The sequence below is a fragment of the Psammomys obesus genome, unplaced genomic scaffold (assembly GCF_907164565.1).
Source record: "Psammomys obesus unplaced genomic scaffold, mPsaObe1.curated_primary_1811, whole genome shotgun sequence".
Lineage (NCBI taxonomy): Eukaryota > Metazoa > Chordata > Mammalia > Rodentia > Muridae > Psammomys > Psammomys obesus.
In genome coordinates this window covers 3,547,905-3,564,714 of record NW_026590767.1, presented here as the reverse complement: position 1 = coordinate 3,564,714, position 16,810 = coordinate 3,547,905, and the positions used below count along the sequence as shown (strand labels likewise).

At 48.7% G+C, this 16,810-nt stretch overlaps 1 protein-coding gene across 1 annotated transcript in view; it reads left to right on the top strand.

Moving 5' to 3' along the window:
* The window catches only part of Chst15 (carbohydrate sulfotransferase 15), a 32,918-nt gene extending 17,185 nt beyond the window's left edge, over nucleotides 1-15,733 (top strand). Inside the window, exons 5-7 of the mRNA XM_055608939.1 lie at nucleotides 4,734-4,890; nucleotides 10,559-10,706; nucleotides 13,108-15,733. Coding sequence (XP_055464914.1) covers nucleotides 4,734-4,890; nucleotides 10,559-10,706; nucleotides 13,108-13,298 — 496 coding nt within the window. The 3' untranslated portion in view covers nucleotides 13,299-15,733. The remainder of the gene's footprint in view (nucleotides 1-4,733; nucleotides 4,891-10,558; nucleotides 10,707-13,107) is intronic.
* Nucleotides 15,734-16,810: the final 1,077 nt, after the last annotated feature.

Below are 16,810 nucleotides of genomic sequence, written 5' to 3'. Positions count from 1 at the left end.
TTTCTCCTACGCCACCGCAGGGCTACTGTGTTAAAGCCGGAACTGTGAGTGTTTAGGTCTGTGTCTTTCATTTTATGTTCCTACTCACCTGCCTGTCCTGGCTCTTTTAGGTCTTGTAGATACATAGCCTTGAGATGTTTGTTATCATTTTCTGAGGGGCTTTCATCATCCAAGTGGCTTGTCAGCCATCCAAGGTCATTAGCCTTGTTGATGCTTTGTCCTCATTCCTCAGACGACTTAGCTCCTGCCTTGCTGTGACTCATCTTCTTGTTTCCTTAAGGAAATATGGCCTCATAGCCAGTTCTTTATGTGCATTTAGGGCCAATGTTCAGGGTCTCTGGTGAAAAGTAGCATTAAAAAAAATAACCCCTTCATTTTCCTTGGGTTAGGATTTGCACCATTTTTCTAGGGCTGTTCCAATAAATCATTCCACACTCAGTGGCTTAAAGCAACAGACGTCTTTGTTGTTGTTGTTCAGATGCGGAGGCTGGAAGTCAGAAATAAGGATGTCACAGGTTGGTACTCTCTGCTGGGTCTGGATCTGTCCTCTGCCTGACCCTGGCTTGCAGTTTCTGGTGGCTTTCACTGATCTTCTTTGTTCTGTAATTGGCTGCTGGAGTCCAACCTCTGCCCCAGAAGTCTCCCCTCACCTTGCCGTAAAAGCGGCCCCCACTACTTTACAAGGTTAAAAGGTGGTTAGTATATATGAGTTTGCCTCTGGGTACCTCAAATCCATAGCCTTACCTGGGTGGGGTGCAGGTTTCTGGATGGAACATTGAACACAGCCCAGTGTTCTCTGAGGGGTTGTGTCTCCATCCCTGACTTCATGAAGTCAGCAGGCATTTTTACTTTTATTAAGAAATGAGACAAGCTTTAATAACTTATTTCACTTATGAATCAAATGCCTCTAAGACCTGTTATCATCACAGGGGGAAAATGTCAGAAGGGCAACTTGGCCAGTGACTGGGTTTTTCTGGGGGAGTGTATGTGGGTACTTCTGTGGGCATCTGGGGTAAGGGTCAGGCTTGGGAGTATTACATGTGTATGGGTAAGTCAGAGCAGCTGTGATCTTCTCTGGCACCGTTTCTTGGGTTGAGCCATACTGTTGATTGACAGAGATGTTAGGATACATGTGACTCGGGAAGGGCACTCCATCATACAGATTTCCAAGTAGGTTCCTCAGTCTCAGCACACGTGGCCGAACTGTGTGCTGAGGTCCATGCAAAACCTGATGACTAGCTGTAATCCAGAGCCTAGTGGAGCAGGGTCTGATTCTGAAGAAGGAAGGTACAGTAGTAAACCAACCCTGGGGCACCAGATGGGCTAACCTGGGTGGCTATATGAACTCCGGGGATCATTCTGCTCGTGTCTCATGAGAGCATGGAGTGTCTTGAGGCAAGTTGTTTTCAAAGTAAAGCTTTTTTTTTAATGGCATTGCGTTTGTATGTGTGTGCCCCAGTGTGCATGTGAAGGTCATAGGATCTTTCAAGAGTTGGTTCTCTCCTTCTACCGTGCGAGTCCTGTGTGTGTGTGTGTGTGTGAGGGTGAGGTGTCCCTAAAAGCTCTACATCCAGCGGAGGAACAATCTGAGGAGAGGCAAGAATGAAATTCAGCTCAGTATGACCTTAGTTGGCTCTCATTGATTGAAACTTCAGGAATCTGATGCCATATATGTCTGACAGTATAGTTTAGCCATATTTAAGCACAGCACAATTTTGGAAAAACGTTTCCTGATGACAGTTAACTGAGTCCCTTGTGTACAACAAAGCTTAAGATGTTCTCATATTGAAACTCTACAGAGTACACGTGGCGTCGTCCTTAAAGATGGGTTCTGCCGACTTAGAAGTAATGCTCAAGACAAGGGTCTAGGGAAAATGACTGAGGCAAACATATTGCCTGTGGGAGTCAGGACTGGCCTGGCCTAAGATAACACAGAGGTTACTTAGGCTGTTGTAGAATACAAGTGACATCTCTCATAAGGATGGGTTTCTAAAAGACAACCTAAGAAGTAATGCTCAAGATTTGGTGGGAAGAGTTCTGGGATAAACAAATATAATGTGCTGTGGGATTCTGGTAAAGCCTGGTCCTACAGATAGCAAAGGATCATCATGTTGTAAACTACATTCTCTCTAAGCATTCTAGGTGGAAGACAGGCAAACATCTCTTTCCTTTGAAAAGACAAGTCTGTGTGTTTAACTTCCTTAGCTTTTCCAGTGCTTGTCTATGTGCACAAGAGACTCTTAGCCACTACATTGGTCTCATGATTGACTGACCTCAGATCGACAGGCCAGGTGGCAGTCACCTTTACCTACTGGGCCATCTTGCTAGCTAAGCTGAAATAACAAAGCGCTCTATTTCAACCTGTGTGCTGATTTTGGGCAACCTCTGAGCAATCCCAAATATCCCAAGACATCCTCTGTGGACCCTGGCTGAGAAAGAATGCTCAGGGAGGTCTCAAAGGCAGTGCTCCAGGTAGGGGCTGAGGTAAATACGATCTCTATGAAATGACACATGGGGTGTAAGAGTGGTGACAATGCCCTGCAGCAGGCCTGGCAGGGGTTGTGACCTCTGTCGGGTGCATGTCGTTCAGTGGAAGCATAGGGATGATGCTCGGGGCAGACATCCCACCCCTAGATACAAGAGGATGAGGGAGACTCGCTGGAACTGGAGATGCAAGCGGCTAGAGAACACAGAACTGCGAGGGGAGGGCAGCCGGCCAAAGAGCCGCAGTCACTTGACTGCAGCCCAGCGTCACCCTTCGAGGAAAGTGCAGTTAGGGGTTTCGTGAAGGGAGTCCCATAGAACTGTGGGAACATGGCCAGGTGTTCGCAAGCAGAGTGGGGAGAGAAACATCTGGAAAAACAAAGCTGAAGGGGGTTAATTCTGACTTTCTCTGCAAGCAGAAATGGAGGAGAAATAGGGTAGGAAACACGTCCCAGGAGTTCTTAAAGGGAAGAAATTATCCCAACATCTGCTGAAACATTCAGACAGACTTCATTTCCGGCTGTTGCCGGAGGTGTAGGACTGTGGCGATGGGGTTCTGCTGCAGAGCAGAGCGACTGGGCTGAGCTCGGAGTACAGCGAGAAGAGTGATTTTATATGCAAGAAGCAGGGCAAAGAGTGGAAAATCACTGAAGGGGAGCATCGTGGGTGAGGGGGAGTCTGGCTAAACAGCTGCACCAGGATCCTTCCCTCCGCAGACCAAGTAAGTAGACATCTGCCGGTCTAGGAGGAACCCTGTCAGGTGAGAGGAGGTCAAGGTTTGGCAGCAGGGGTCGGTTATAGCCAAACCAGCTTTAGCAATGTCTACAACCCAAACTTCAACAGATTTATTTAGTTGAAGGATCTGATAGCCTCCTATGAATTTTCCCTTCCCCTCCCTTTCCCTCCTCTCTATTTTCCTCCCTCTCCCAAGGGTCTAGATATGTAGTCAGAGCTGGCCTTGAACTCACTGTGTAGTTCAGGTTGTCCTTGAACTCAGGCTCTTTTTCCTCAGCACTTCTCTGAGTGCTGGGATTACAGGCCTGCACCACAGCACCCAGCTTCTTAAGTTTTCTTTTAAAAGCAAGATTCTTGCTAAAATGGGATGTTGCTAACGTAAAAATGGACCACAAATAGTCGAGAGAGACTGGCAACTCCTGTGGAAAATGTGGTTACATGCAAATGCATGTGTGTGCTGTTTGCACGAACATGCAGGTGTTTCCATGCATATGTGTAGGTGCTTTTATTAGGTTTTGAGATAGGGCTTTTACGTTGTAGCCAAAATTGGCCTGGTAAGTTGCTATCCCCCAAGGGCCTTGAACCTCAGTGATCTACTTACCCCAGCCTTCTAAATGTTGGGATTACAGGCATGAGCCACCATGCACAATTTTTAATGTATCTTTAGACTCTCGACTATCAATGGGAAAAGTCTGGAATTTCACAGGGGATTATAATCCTACATGAATGGCAGGTGCCATGGGTTCCCTTTATGATAAGGGAACGGGACGGTGCAGAACAATTTCATTGCTTCTCCTTGCTCTTGAATGATTTTTGAAGCCTGGTTGTGGAAACAGCCTCTATTTGAAGTTCCTAGAGGGAATTTCACTCAGCAAGGTGCGGTAGTGAGTACTTTCTGCCAACGCTGACAGCCTGAGTCTGATCCCTGGACACGCACGGTGGACAGAGAGACCCACTACTGCGTATCGTCCTCTGCCCTCCACATGTGTGCTGTGGCATGCACGAGACCACCTCTCACAGTAAATAACTGCGATTATCTAAAAAGCAAATATAGGCGAGGTGACCTAGCAACCAGCCTGGACCAGAACTTCATCTCTGGAACCCACGGAAAGGTGAAATGAGAGAACCGACTGCAAAGAGGTGTCCTATGATCTCCTCACGTGTGCTGTAGCATCTGTATGACCTCTCCACACCCCAATAATAAATAAAATAAATTTAATGAAAGAAATAAAGGGGAAAAACAATCACAAACTGATAACGAAATCCAATATTGGTTGCTGTTTGGGGCCAGTGTCGACATGTCTGAGTAGAAAGAGTAGGTGATATGTTATGGGTGGGAGCAAGAAGGGAAGGGGGTGAGGGCTCAACAGAAAGAAAGGGAAGAGAAATTGTTGTGTTTTAATAAATCAAACTAGCTAATGTAATGGCAAGATGATTTTCATTGTCACCCACATGGTGCGTTTTGCAATTTCACATTCTCAGATGGTAAGATTATCCATTTATTTTATTCGTAGGCTGTACTCAGACTATCTCTACTTTGCGAGTTCAAATAAGTCTGCAGATGACTTCCACGAAAAAGTGACGGAGGCCCTGCAGCTGTTTGAAAATTGCATGCTGGATTATTCACTGCGCGCCTGCGTCTACAACAACACCCTGAACAACGCCATGCCGGTGCGTATTCACGGAGGCAGCCCATACAGACCGGGGCCACTTGGCTGCTGTTATGTGCAGGGGGCATTGTGAACAGGGTCTTAGCACAGAGATGGGAACAGAGCATTGGAATGTGCAGATGACACTGAGCCAGCTGCCTCTGAGCAGCGGCTAATATGCAAGCAGATACTCCTGGCTGAGAGCATGAAGGCAGCTGGGGCCAGCCAGCTTGCTGTCTGTGTCCTTCCTTGCCTGTCACCCAGACACTTTGCATCATTCTTCTCTTCCCTCTGCTAGAGAACCAGGGTGCACTGAGGTGGACTGCCATTTGGTAAGACTGAATGCACGTTCTGCAGTTGGAGCGGGCAGACTGGAGAATACCCACCCAGTCTTCAGATTGTCTCAGAGCATCTCTGTAGCATCGGGATCTTCTCTTTGGTTTTCAGAATTACCCACCAGTGACTCTGAATGCACCAGGTCTTCACTGAGCAATGCTCTCTCTCAACTCCTCTGTTGTTCTCCTCTGAAGGAATACACCTAACGTTCAGCCTTATACAAAAACACTTGCTGGTGGTGAATCCAGTAAAATGGCCGAGGTCATTTCTCCACTCACGGCTCCCAGGTCTAAGCGCTTCCCCAGTGGGGCTCTTGTATCATGTATGGCCATGTCACACAAATCAGGCATGCAAGATTACTAAAGATGATTTGAGACCTCCCACTCACCCCCCAGGGCAGTGAGACTCAGGAGAAAGACTTCAGTCCCTCTGCCTGGCTTCTCAGACCATCTTTTCTTGTCAGGGCCAGCAAGCAGGACTCTGGGCTGTCTTCCTGCAGGGATTGTAGTTAGGCAAGGAAGAGTCAACACAGATAGCCACATTTTCAGATAGACAAGCTTCGGAGGCAGACTGTGGTGTGGGTTCACTCTGGCGTTTTCTGTCTGTGTGGCTCTGCACAGCTGTTCTTTACCTTTCTGAAATTCAATTGCTGTAAATTCAGCTTCTGAAATTCAAAGGCTGTTAGAGGGATTTGAGATTGAGAATTATTTATGTGTGCCTGCACTCACAAACAGATGGGGCTGTACCCTGGTACAACCAGGTGGAGCCCACTGGAGAGTGAAAGTGGTCCAAGCTGATTGGAAAGTGATGGACTCTCCATGCTGTCTGCCCACCAGCCTGGGCAGAGAATTCAGATGTGCCTAGATGCAGCCTGCCTCAGCCTTCTATCATGGTCCTTCTGGAATTTCTTGTTTGTGATGATGGTGTGAAACTCTCCGCATAAGCCTGCAAGGCGGGTGGGAAGACAGGGCCAGAGGGAGGCTGGAATAGGCCAGATGAACAGTGAGGGGTGAGATGTTTGACTGGTGTGGCTCCCAGAAGAGGCGGGAACACTCTCACCCAAGCAGTCACTACCCAGTTCTCTTTCTGGAAGGTCTCCTGAGAATTCAGAGAGGAAGGGACAGACATAGGCTCATACCAGCCTAAGTTGGCTGGGTGTCATGGGTGGAGGGAAGCAGGGCTTTGGGATTCCTGACACAGGCATAGTTGGGTTTAATAACTGAACTGGGCTTCTCCCACCCTGTGAAAGGGTCAGTATCTGATATAAACAGGTCCGGATGTGGTGACATTTTCATTCCACCCAGAGGTATACCCTAGGAAACACAGCCTGCACCAGCCAAGCTGGGTGCATTCTGGCTGCCTCTAAATAGTCTTCCTAGAGACAGGATATCCTCGGCCGCTTCCTCCCACAGAGAAGAGGGCTGTGCCTGGTGTGTTTCCTCTTCTCTTGCTGTCTACAGGCCAACTGAACATAGGAACACCATTGTGACTGGGTAGGAAGTTCATGGGTAGCCGTATGATTCTCTTCGCCTCTGGGTGTGCTGGAAACATCCTTACCTAATGTTTGTCAGGTCCCTTGGTGACAGACAGGAAGTATCCAATTTCAATTCATTGCTCACTGGGTACTGTCCTAAACTTTACACCCTCACTGACCTCTGAAGTCGCTCTCATTTTACAGATGGGGACACTGAGGCTCACTGAAGGTGTACTCCACCTGAAGCTAACAGCAGTGCTGATAGCCTTTGAAACCTGTCTTCCTTTCCTTGCTCTTCAGAGTGGTTCTGAGACAACAGGAGGCATGCACTCTAAATTTCATTTATGACGTGCCAAGCATGACGACACCATAGCCTAGTACCTCTTGGTCTAAGGGAGTTCCAGGGGCATGGCGGTAGACAGGGTGGCTGAAGTCCAAAATGGACTCTGTACAGGAAGAGGAGTAAGCAGTTAGGAATGGGGAAGATATTTCTTTGGGAGATGTTTTATTTTCTCCTCTGGGATGGGAAGAAAGTTTCCTTCTAGCTGCTGATGCAGCCCATCTACAGCATGGGGCATGAGGCCTAGTGTCCTGAGTGCTGGCACTGCAGGCGTGCCCACTACAGCTAGCCCTGCTGCTTTATATTAAGGCCTTCATATGTCAGCTCACTGCCGAGGGCCTGTCCCCTTCCTTAGTCCCTCCTTCCCCATCATGGTTCACAGAGTGAGGTCCCTGAGAACTCGTCAGATGGGAGCTTCCTCCTATGTCTTGTATCAGATGTGGCGGGGGGGCACAGATGTGAACACTCATCTGGTGTGGGGGAGGGTGCAGGTGGGGAGAGCCATCCGCCTAACTGGCCCTGCTGTGCATGTGTGTGTGCTCAGGTATGGGAACCCCCGGGGTTTGGACCCTTCTGCGGTTCTTCTTCTCCCTTTACATGGTTCTCCTGTCTGTCCAAGAACTTACTGTTTAGGTCTTTTTAAATCTGAACCACTTCCCCCACACCACCCTCACACCATAATATGTGTCACAGTTGGTGATGACAGGTGTCTGTCCCTCTATCGGTTTAGAGGTGTCTCTGAGCAGTCAGGGTCATGCCTGGTCAATGGCATCATATCCCCACTGCCTGGTGTGGTGCCTGATACACTGTGTGAACTCACAGTATTTGCTGAACAAATGAAGAAATGAATGTCTGAGTGGGGAGTTGGGGGACGGAAGAGAGCCTGGGTGGGCAGGGTCAACTGAAATTGGGGGAAACAGTGAAGATTGGAGCGTTACCTGTCTGGGGCAGAGTTGGGCCTGTGACCAGGTTCAACTCAAAACTGGATCTCCTCAGGTGCTTTCTGGACCCCTCCAAAGTGTCTGAGGTACTTCTTGTGCCTTCCTAAGATGCTGCTTGGGCTCTCCATAAGGTGCTTCCTGGGCCCCTGAGGTGCTTCTTGGAACCTACAGGGTGCTCACTCTTTACTAGAACTTCTCTGTGGTGGAACAAGCATCACACCCATGAGGGACTGGACCACATCATGTGATTTTGTTAGGAGTTAGCTACTGAGTCCAGGCAGACACCTCTGCCTCCCCCCTCCCCTGAGCTCTGGTTCTTTGTTAGTGAATCAACAGGTATCCGTAAGCTCAAAGGCTTTGGCGTTTTCTAATTTTAAATTTTTTTTGGCCCTTGCCCTAAAAATCTTCTCTATATTGTTTCTATTTTGATTTCTCGTTCTATTTTGTTTCCTGTCCTATGTTGGACAGACATGAGAAAAATGAGACTTTGGGGTGTCTCTGGGGTGTCTTCATGGTGTTGTTGCATGCATAAATGGTGTCCCAGAAGGGCCCAGAGCCCTGGCTGAGGGAGGAATTTCTGGAACCAGTGGATGGGAAGCAAGCCCATTCCTTGAGCCAGAGCATATGTAGGAATCCCGTGTCCTCCCTCCTGGGACCAGATCTGCCTTTGAGGAAGGCCTTGTGCAGTCAGGAGTCTGTCGGTCTTTGTCCTGAAGGCAAAGTGGTAGACTCTCACCAAGACATGGTTTTGGAAGATGCTCTGCCACCAGGGCAGACACAGGGACAGTATCCAGCTGCTCTAAAATACCAGCGTCCTATCACTGACAGTCACTTCCTTCCCTTCCGGAAAGTTGTTTGAGTTACAAAAGTTGTTTCTCTGGAAGAGATGAGCTTGTGAGACCAAGCTGGCTGTAAACTGGCTGGGAAGAGATGGAGAGAGGCTCTCTCCATGAGGCTCCGACTTAGCACAGTGTTCTCATCCCTACGCCATCTTGGAGGATACATGTGTATTGTTACTGAGTCTGACACATGCTCATGTTTTTCAGTCCCGGTGTGTAAGGTAGTACCAAAGCAAGGGGTAGAGACAGGTAATGAATTTTGGAGACAACTTAGCTATTGCCTCTAATAGTTTTCCTTTCACCATTAGAAACATGATGAAATGGGGAAAAAAAGAACAATGAGTTTAATACTGTGTTCAATACCTCCACCAAGAGCTGACATGAACGCTGACATAAGGCTTTGCATGAGGTGACTTGATGGCCACACCCCCAAGAAGCTCAAAAGACATGTTGGTCAGGGAGAATGATGAAGAGTGTTTGTCTTAAAAGAAATGAAGTTCCCAAGGAGGCACCTAGGACTGATAGGAGCCATGGAGGAAGAATGAACTGGAAGTTGGAGGTAGCTCAGGACTTTCCAACTGGAAAGCCTCAGGGCCCTGAGCCAGGGCCAGCCAGGGTCTGCTCAATGCTTTACAAAGCAATGCCCACAACATGTGGAAGGACAGAGTGTAGAAAGGAGAGACGGGAGAGCCAACCAAAATCCCTGTGGGTGTCTAGCAGGTCCTGATGGGAGTAGACAAAGAGAGATGGTGAGTGGTGAGTCAGTCTCACTTCTGATGCCACCTGTGAGTTCTGAGGCAAAGTCACCAACCAGGGCTCACAGGACACACCAAAGGCTGCTGCGACCATAACCGCAACTCACGGCATGGAAAGAATTCAGAGTCACATCAGCGAGCGAAAGTGAATGGGCAGAGCCCCCAGTCCACTTGTCCCTTCGGAAGGTAGTTGGGAGATGGTTGCCAGCTCCTTCCAGCCGTGATAGAGGCATGATAACATGACCACAATGAGGAACCTTGACACCCCAACTTGTAATGTCCAGAGTTCTTGTTGGGGTTCCATCACATACTGATGCTCTAGTTATTCCAGAGATCAGAGCTCCATCAGAAATGACTGTGTTAGCTTAACTGGTGCTCACATTCTGGGGATGTGAAATTGCTCTTGTTGGGTAGTGCAGTCCAGGGACCTTAGCAGCCACCTCCCAGGACAGAGGGTGAAAACCAGGCCTGTTTTTGAGTGGGTTGGTTCTTTACTCCCAGTTTGCAGTTTGGCATGAGAGAAGGAACAGCGTATTGACTTGGGAAATGTGCAGGAGGAAGGCTTTCCTGTGCAGTGGTTTTATCCCCACCCCATGGTTACATTCGGAGGACATCACAGGCTTTCATGGCCATGGTTGTCCTTACGTCTCACAGTGTCTGGGTTGTCTTTGAGGTGTCTGTTCTTGACTTTTCACAGCCTGTTGTGATTGACAGCAGGGAGACAGCCACCCACGTTATGCAGAGAACTCATATGCCCTTGACATCTTTCCTCTGCTTCTGCTCCCACTTGTGAGTAGAGGTTGGAGTCATCTGCCGTGAAGATGTAAATGCAACCCAAGGGTGGGGATTCTTTGCACACGAGGCACAGAGTGCCTTTCGTTAAGATTTGACTCGGGAAGCTCACCGTTTGCTAAGATGGGTCTGTGGTGCTTTACTGAGAGATCTCCGTCATGCTTTGGGCTGGGGAAGTTTTCCCTGCAGTAACACCCTCTTCCTCCTTCCCAGGTGAGGCTCCAGGTCGGGCTGTATGCTGTGTACCTTCTGGACTGGCTCACCGTCTTTACTAAGGAACAGTTCCTCATTCTGCGTCTGGAAGACCATGCATCCAATGTCAAGTATACGATGCATAGAGTCTTCCAGTTTCTGAACCTGGGTATGTGTCATGCTTCAGACTGTGAGTCTCGGCACCAACTACAGGGATATGGGTTTTTGTGTGTGTGTATGTGTGTGTGTGTGTGAACGCTCGCGTGCACGCGTGAGCACAAATTACACACAGGTAAGATGTCAACATCTGGTGTTTTCCTTGGGTATCTCACTGAATGCAGCTTGCTGCTTTGGTTAGCCTGGCTAACCAGGGAGTCTCAGGGTCTGCCTGTTTTGTCCTTCTCAGTGTTGGGGTTATGGGCATGTACTGCCACACCCAGCTTTTTGGGGGGATGTTTGGGATTTAAGCTCACAGAATGAGAGCACTTACAAATACCTCTTCCTCTGAGGCGACTCCCCTTCCCATGGCATGTGGGCTCTTTAGGAGCACACTAGGTCAAGCATAAAATGGGAAGAGATGGGCTCTGGGAGGCCCAGGGACTCTTGAAGGGATGGCAGCTCAATTCCCATTTACCTAGTATCTGCTGCATGTGGCATTGTGCATGCTCTGGAGAGGAGGCACTCCTCTGAGAGCTTTCAACCTAGCAGGAGAAGGGACTTCCGGTCCAACTCCCAGAATGACTGTATTCCAGGGGGAAGGTAGGTATTGTCGCAGTGGGCCTAGTGATGACTGGAAGACCCCAGCTGCTGAGGGACCACAGAGGCATTAATGAAAGGGAAGAGAATATGGATTAAATTCTAAAGCAGCTCAAGGTCACAGTAGGTGGCTAGGACAACCCAATAGGGACCTGGAATGTGGAGGTCTGGGTACTGCAGTGATTCTCAACCTTCCTAATCCTGCGACCCTTTAACAGTTTCTTATGTTGTGGTGATGCCCGACCATAAAATTATTTTTGTTGCTACTTCATAACTGTAATTTGGCTATTGTCGTGAATCATACTATAAATAGTTTTGGAGACAGAGGCTTGTCAAAAGGGTCAGGATCCACAGGTTGAAAATGGGTGGAGTATTGCATCATCTCAGGGGTTGCTGGGGAATCTCTGGAGTCAGAGGCTCAGGGCCTCCAGCCTGAAGACATCTGCTGAGGGGCGCCCTCCTAAGTGGCCATTCCCTGGGTTGGCAGCGGCCCATACGAAGGTGAGGGGTGCTGCCTGGGTGTGGATGAACAACCCAAGGACAACCGCCGAGGCTGTTAATGTCAGGTCATACCACTTTCCTTCACGGGACATTTCCTGTCTTTCAGTTTAATAACCTGACCTGGGAATTTTTGTTAACTGAATATTTCTTCAAACATATCTAGCCACCACTGGGATTCAGGACTTTTAAGCCAGTGAACTTTTTCTTTCTTTTTTTTCTTTCTTTTTTTTTTTTTTAGAGCTGGTAATGGGTTGGAATATAGACACTCTATTTCCCATTAAAGACTTAGAACCATTTTTTCTTTGATTTGGCCACCTATAAATCTCCGGCATTAATGTGGTTGCCTTCTGTTCCTAAGAGGGACATAACTGTAAGGTCGGTTCTCTGTCTTACATAATCCTGAGACACTGAACTGTGGTGATGATTTTAGTAGGGTCCTACAAGCTTGGGGTCCAGAAGTATGAGGAGCTGGTCTAGTGACCGGGGGTTGAGTCAGGAAGCAGCTGGTGACCCAGACATTTGGGATGAGGAAGTATAGCTTCTTTTGCAGCCCCTCCTGGTCTGCCCTGGGGCCTCTCCCCACTGATGCGATTGCTACAGGTACAGGGACCACCGTTCCTCCGCCCTTAATGGCCACTTTACAACAATAAATATGAAATAAAATTCACTCAGGCTCAGGTCCCCTTGTGTCACTCAAGAACCCAAAGTGGAAATATTGGTTGCAGAATTCCACGAAACCAACGTTCCTGTACATAGCTGCCTAGGACAAATGATGGCCCTGGAAGGTAGCCCATGCAGAATGGCTGGAGGTGAACTTTGAGGTGGGCTGAAGGAGAAGGAACACCATCTCATAACACCAGCAGGGCTCCCCTGAGAACAAGCATGAGCTTGGGTTTTAGAATCGCTTTACAGTGTGTAGTGGTTTCTCCCTTCCTTGGTCTCTCCAAGTGGATCCAACCAGATATTTCTTTTTTATTTTAAGAAAGATTTATTTGTTTTATGTTATCTTTATGTTGGTTCTGCCTACATGTACATGTATCTACCACATATGTGCCTGGTGCCCTTGGAGGTCAGAAGAGGGTGTCAGAGCCCCTGAGGAGTTATGGATGGCTGTGAGCTACCTGTAGGCACTGGGTGCCTATAAGTCCTCTGCAAACAAGCGTCATTAACCACTAAGCCATCTTTCCAGTTCAACTCATCTTCTTATAGGAAAGCCTTGTAGGAGTATGACATATACCTGAGACTCTTATGAGGTCCCATTCACCTGCAACCACACCTACAGTCTTACAGGGCTATTTCCCTTCTCATTATAGGACCTCTAAGTGAGAAACAAGAAGCTTTGATGACCAAGAGCCCTGCATCCAACACCCGGCGTCCTGAAGATCGCAGCTTGGGGCCCATGTGGCCAGTCACCCAGAGGATTCTGCGGGACTTCTATGGGCCTTTCAACACTCGGCTGGCACAGGTCTTGGATGATGAAGCATTTGCCTGGAAGACAACGTGAGGGCTGAGTCCCTTCTGCAGGAGCTGGGCCCACCGACTCTGTCTTGCAGCAACTTTGAAAGTCCACCCACAGTGTGGAGAAAACTGCTGGAGCCCCACCCTGTCTTACTCTCCCAAGGCACCTGTTAGTCGGAACTATTCTTGAACATTTTCTTGCCATGTTCAGCAGCTCTGCTCTTGATTGCTGGACTCTTCCACCTGAAGCCTTGGAAAGTATACTGGGGCTAGGCTTCTGTCTGTTCCCAGAGTGTCTTGGAGCTCAGGAGGACAGGCTGGCACCTGGTAGGAAGAGAATGCTATGGTAGGCCATAGACCAGGCCTGCCCTCCTTCCGCCAGGGGAGTTTGTCTGGGTTAGGGTTGGACAGCTCTGGGATCCGATCAAGCCCACTGAAGGCCATGCTCACTGAAGGCCATGCCTGGGGCTCACCAGAACCACCCTTCATGTGTTATTTCCCAATGCACCCTGCATAAATCGCTAACCCCATGTGGACAGGAAAAGGAGCCGCTTGGAGAATGGAGACTCTTTCAGTTCTGTTCATATCCCCAAGTCAGTCCTTCAGCAACATCAAAAATAAGCCCTGCTCCCTCTGCTGTGCTCAGAAGAAAACACAAAGTCAGCTTTGGCAACAGGCTCATCTCTCTGACCTCCTGTTCTGCCCCAGTAGACTTTACTTATGCCCAACATAGAAAAGGAGCACTTTAAAACAAACTGCTTCTTGCGTTTGACTGGCCCTGCCCCTCTTTTCTGCTCCTTTGGATGTTTTCTCAAGGAATTCAGTTTATATTTGGAAAGAGAAGTTTTGCTGTTGTTGCCAGAACAGAGCAACCTCATGGCAAAGAACAGTTGGCGGAAAAGGAAGTGAAGCCCTCACCATGTGTGTGGGGGGGGTCACCAGAGAGTGCGGGGGCTGCTTCTGGTTCTGGCTGGTTATAGGCTCCCTCCCCCATCTTCCTGTTGGAAGAATCTTTTATCCAAATTCTCTGTCATGTACGGCCAAAGTTCCGTAACTCACTAAGGGTCTCAAGACACCCATATCCTCAGAAACACGTCTCACAGACTAAGCTTGGGCTGCATGTGGCGTGGTGATTAGGAGATAGCTTTGCTCTATGGACCCTTCCAGGCCCTTCAGCAGGTTGGTTTGCAATGGGATACGCTAAGGTCATGTCATTTCTTAGAAGGCCCCAGGGAATTCCCGAGAGAGAGAGAGAGAGAGAGAGAGAGAGAGAGAGAGAGAGAGAGATTGAGAGAGAGATTGAGAGAGATTGAGAAACCAGCTTAATCCCATTTGACACACAGGACCAGGTGGGAATGTCACAAAGCTTTGCACCGAGCGTTGCCAAGGGCTGCTGCCTGTGAGGCTGTGTTCTCAGGCCAGGATCCTGTCCACCAGCGTCAGGAAGTGTACACACTATATCCCCGACTTGTCACTTGGATGTGTGAGAAAAGCTGGGTTCTGGTGGCAGGAGGATGTGTGAGTCGTTCTGCTGTCCACCTGGTTGGAGATGGGACTCTCAGCTCATCGGAAGGCTCAGAGAGAACGCCGGACATCAGCATGGACCGGGCCAGTTCTGCTTGTGAAGCGGGCCGTGTGTCTCGAAGCCTGCATTCCAGGACAATTCCCCCTTCTCTCACAGCCACCACTTGGCTCAGCAACCCGTGGGGAAATCTGGCCTGAGTACAACGATGCTTTGGGAAGAAATGATGACTTCAGAGTGAGAGCAAGAGTGAGAGCAGGCGAGCAAGAGAGAGAGAGAGGTGTGAGAGCAAGCGAGAGAGTATTTATTTCAGATAGAGTGTGTGCGTGTGTGCGTTCTTGTGTGGGGGTGCTTATACTGAGTGGGTTCCCCTCAGCTATCTTGCTGATGAGGCTTCTCCCTCCATTAGAGACACGATGCCTTTATGGATTAATTTCTTCACCAGTTAGCCTGTCATTTCCGGGACATATCTCACCACCCCCCACACCAACCACGATTATAAGATTTTTCTTGCTCACTCCTTTGCATGTGAATAACATGTAGCGTAATTATGCTTCTTACAGAAGTATTGCCAAAGGTATTATTTCCAATATTATTTGGTTCATTGCTGATCTTTTTCTACATGCAGCCCCTCCCTTTCTGCCATCAGAGGCTGTCCAGACCCAGTTTTCTTTCTATTGGTCTCTCCCCAGCGGTCACCATCATTGCCTCTGCTTTTGCTCTGTTGAAGGCTCCTTTTGTTGAGAGCACAGGTGGTGTTTTGGGTGATGGTTCTTGAGCCTGTCACCCCAAACCAAAGCGAAACACAGACTTGGTACTGAAAACACTTCGTATTCCCAAAGCTGTGTGCCAGGTTATATGAAACCTTCCCTCTCTTTGTTATGTAAAGTATGATATGCTAGTCACATTTATTCTGTTTTTATTCATATTTAATGTAATTAAAGATGGTCCCACACAAATGGTGCCTGCTGACAGCTGGCCTTCCATCACAAGCTTGCTGGCCGGTTCTTTCCATGTTGTCCTGTGTGTGTGAGCAAGTCCCAGGGAGGGAAGGTCAGCACCTCCCCTGCCTTACTGGAATTCTCACCGAGCTCGGGAATTCTCATCACAGAGAGATGGGCTGTGATGCTCATGGCAGAAGAAAACTCCAGAGCAGACACAGGGCCACATCTGTTCCCTGGGGAATCCCTGTGGAGGTCTGCTGTGGTTGAGAGGGTGGGACGTTCCATCCACCTCCGATAGTGGCCTTCAGGGGCTCTTCAGACATAGGAATATAAGACTGAGTGACCTCTGGCCTCATGGATGTGAGTTTGAGATCCTTGGTGCCTGTGAGTGTGTCCCGTCACTAGGTAGGCAGGGTCCTCCTGGCACTCGAGGAGAGCTTGGGGAAGGAGAGGGTATACCAGTCAGTGTTGGCCTCTGTAACAAAGTAACACAGATAAGGTGCTTTACCTGCCTTCTTTCAGTGAAACTCCACTCCTTAGGGGTTCCACAACTTTCCTCATCTACATCAGCAGCTGAAGATCAAGTGTTCAACCACATGAGCCAATGGGGACATTTCACATGCTTACTCTGTCAGAGCTTAGGTGCAAGTCTGAGCTTGGGCCTTCTTTCCATGGCTTCCTAGTGGCTGCTCTCTCACCTCCTCATCACATAGCCTCCCTCTGTGTGTGTTCCTGATACCCTTTCCTCTTTTCATACAGATGCCAGTGAGACCATAAGGGTCTCAGTTAACTTCAGCACCTCCTTAAAGGACTTCTCTTCAAATGCAGTTACACACTCTACCTGTTTGGGACAGCAACACATGTATTTGGGGAGAGAAACAATTCCAGCTTATTTCACACTAAGAAGTTTGTGTCATGCTGCACACAGAATGGCCCTTTGGGCAGTCCCACAGTTCTGAGTCCTCTCTCCACAGTAAGCACTGCTCCTTACTGTGGTGTGTTGGGTGTGAGGCTAGACCTAGCACAGCCTGGGGCTGGCTTCACTCAGCACGAATGCTCCTGCCTGAAGAAGGTAGAGGATGGTGGGATTTG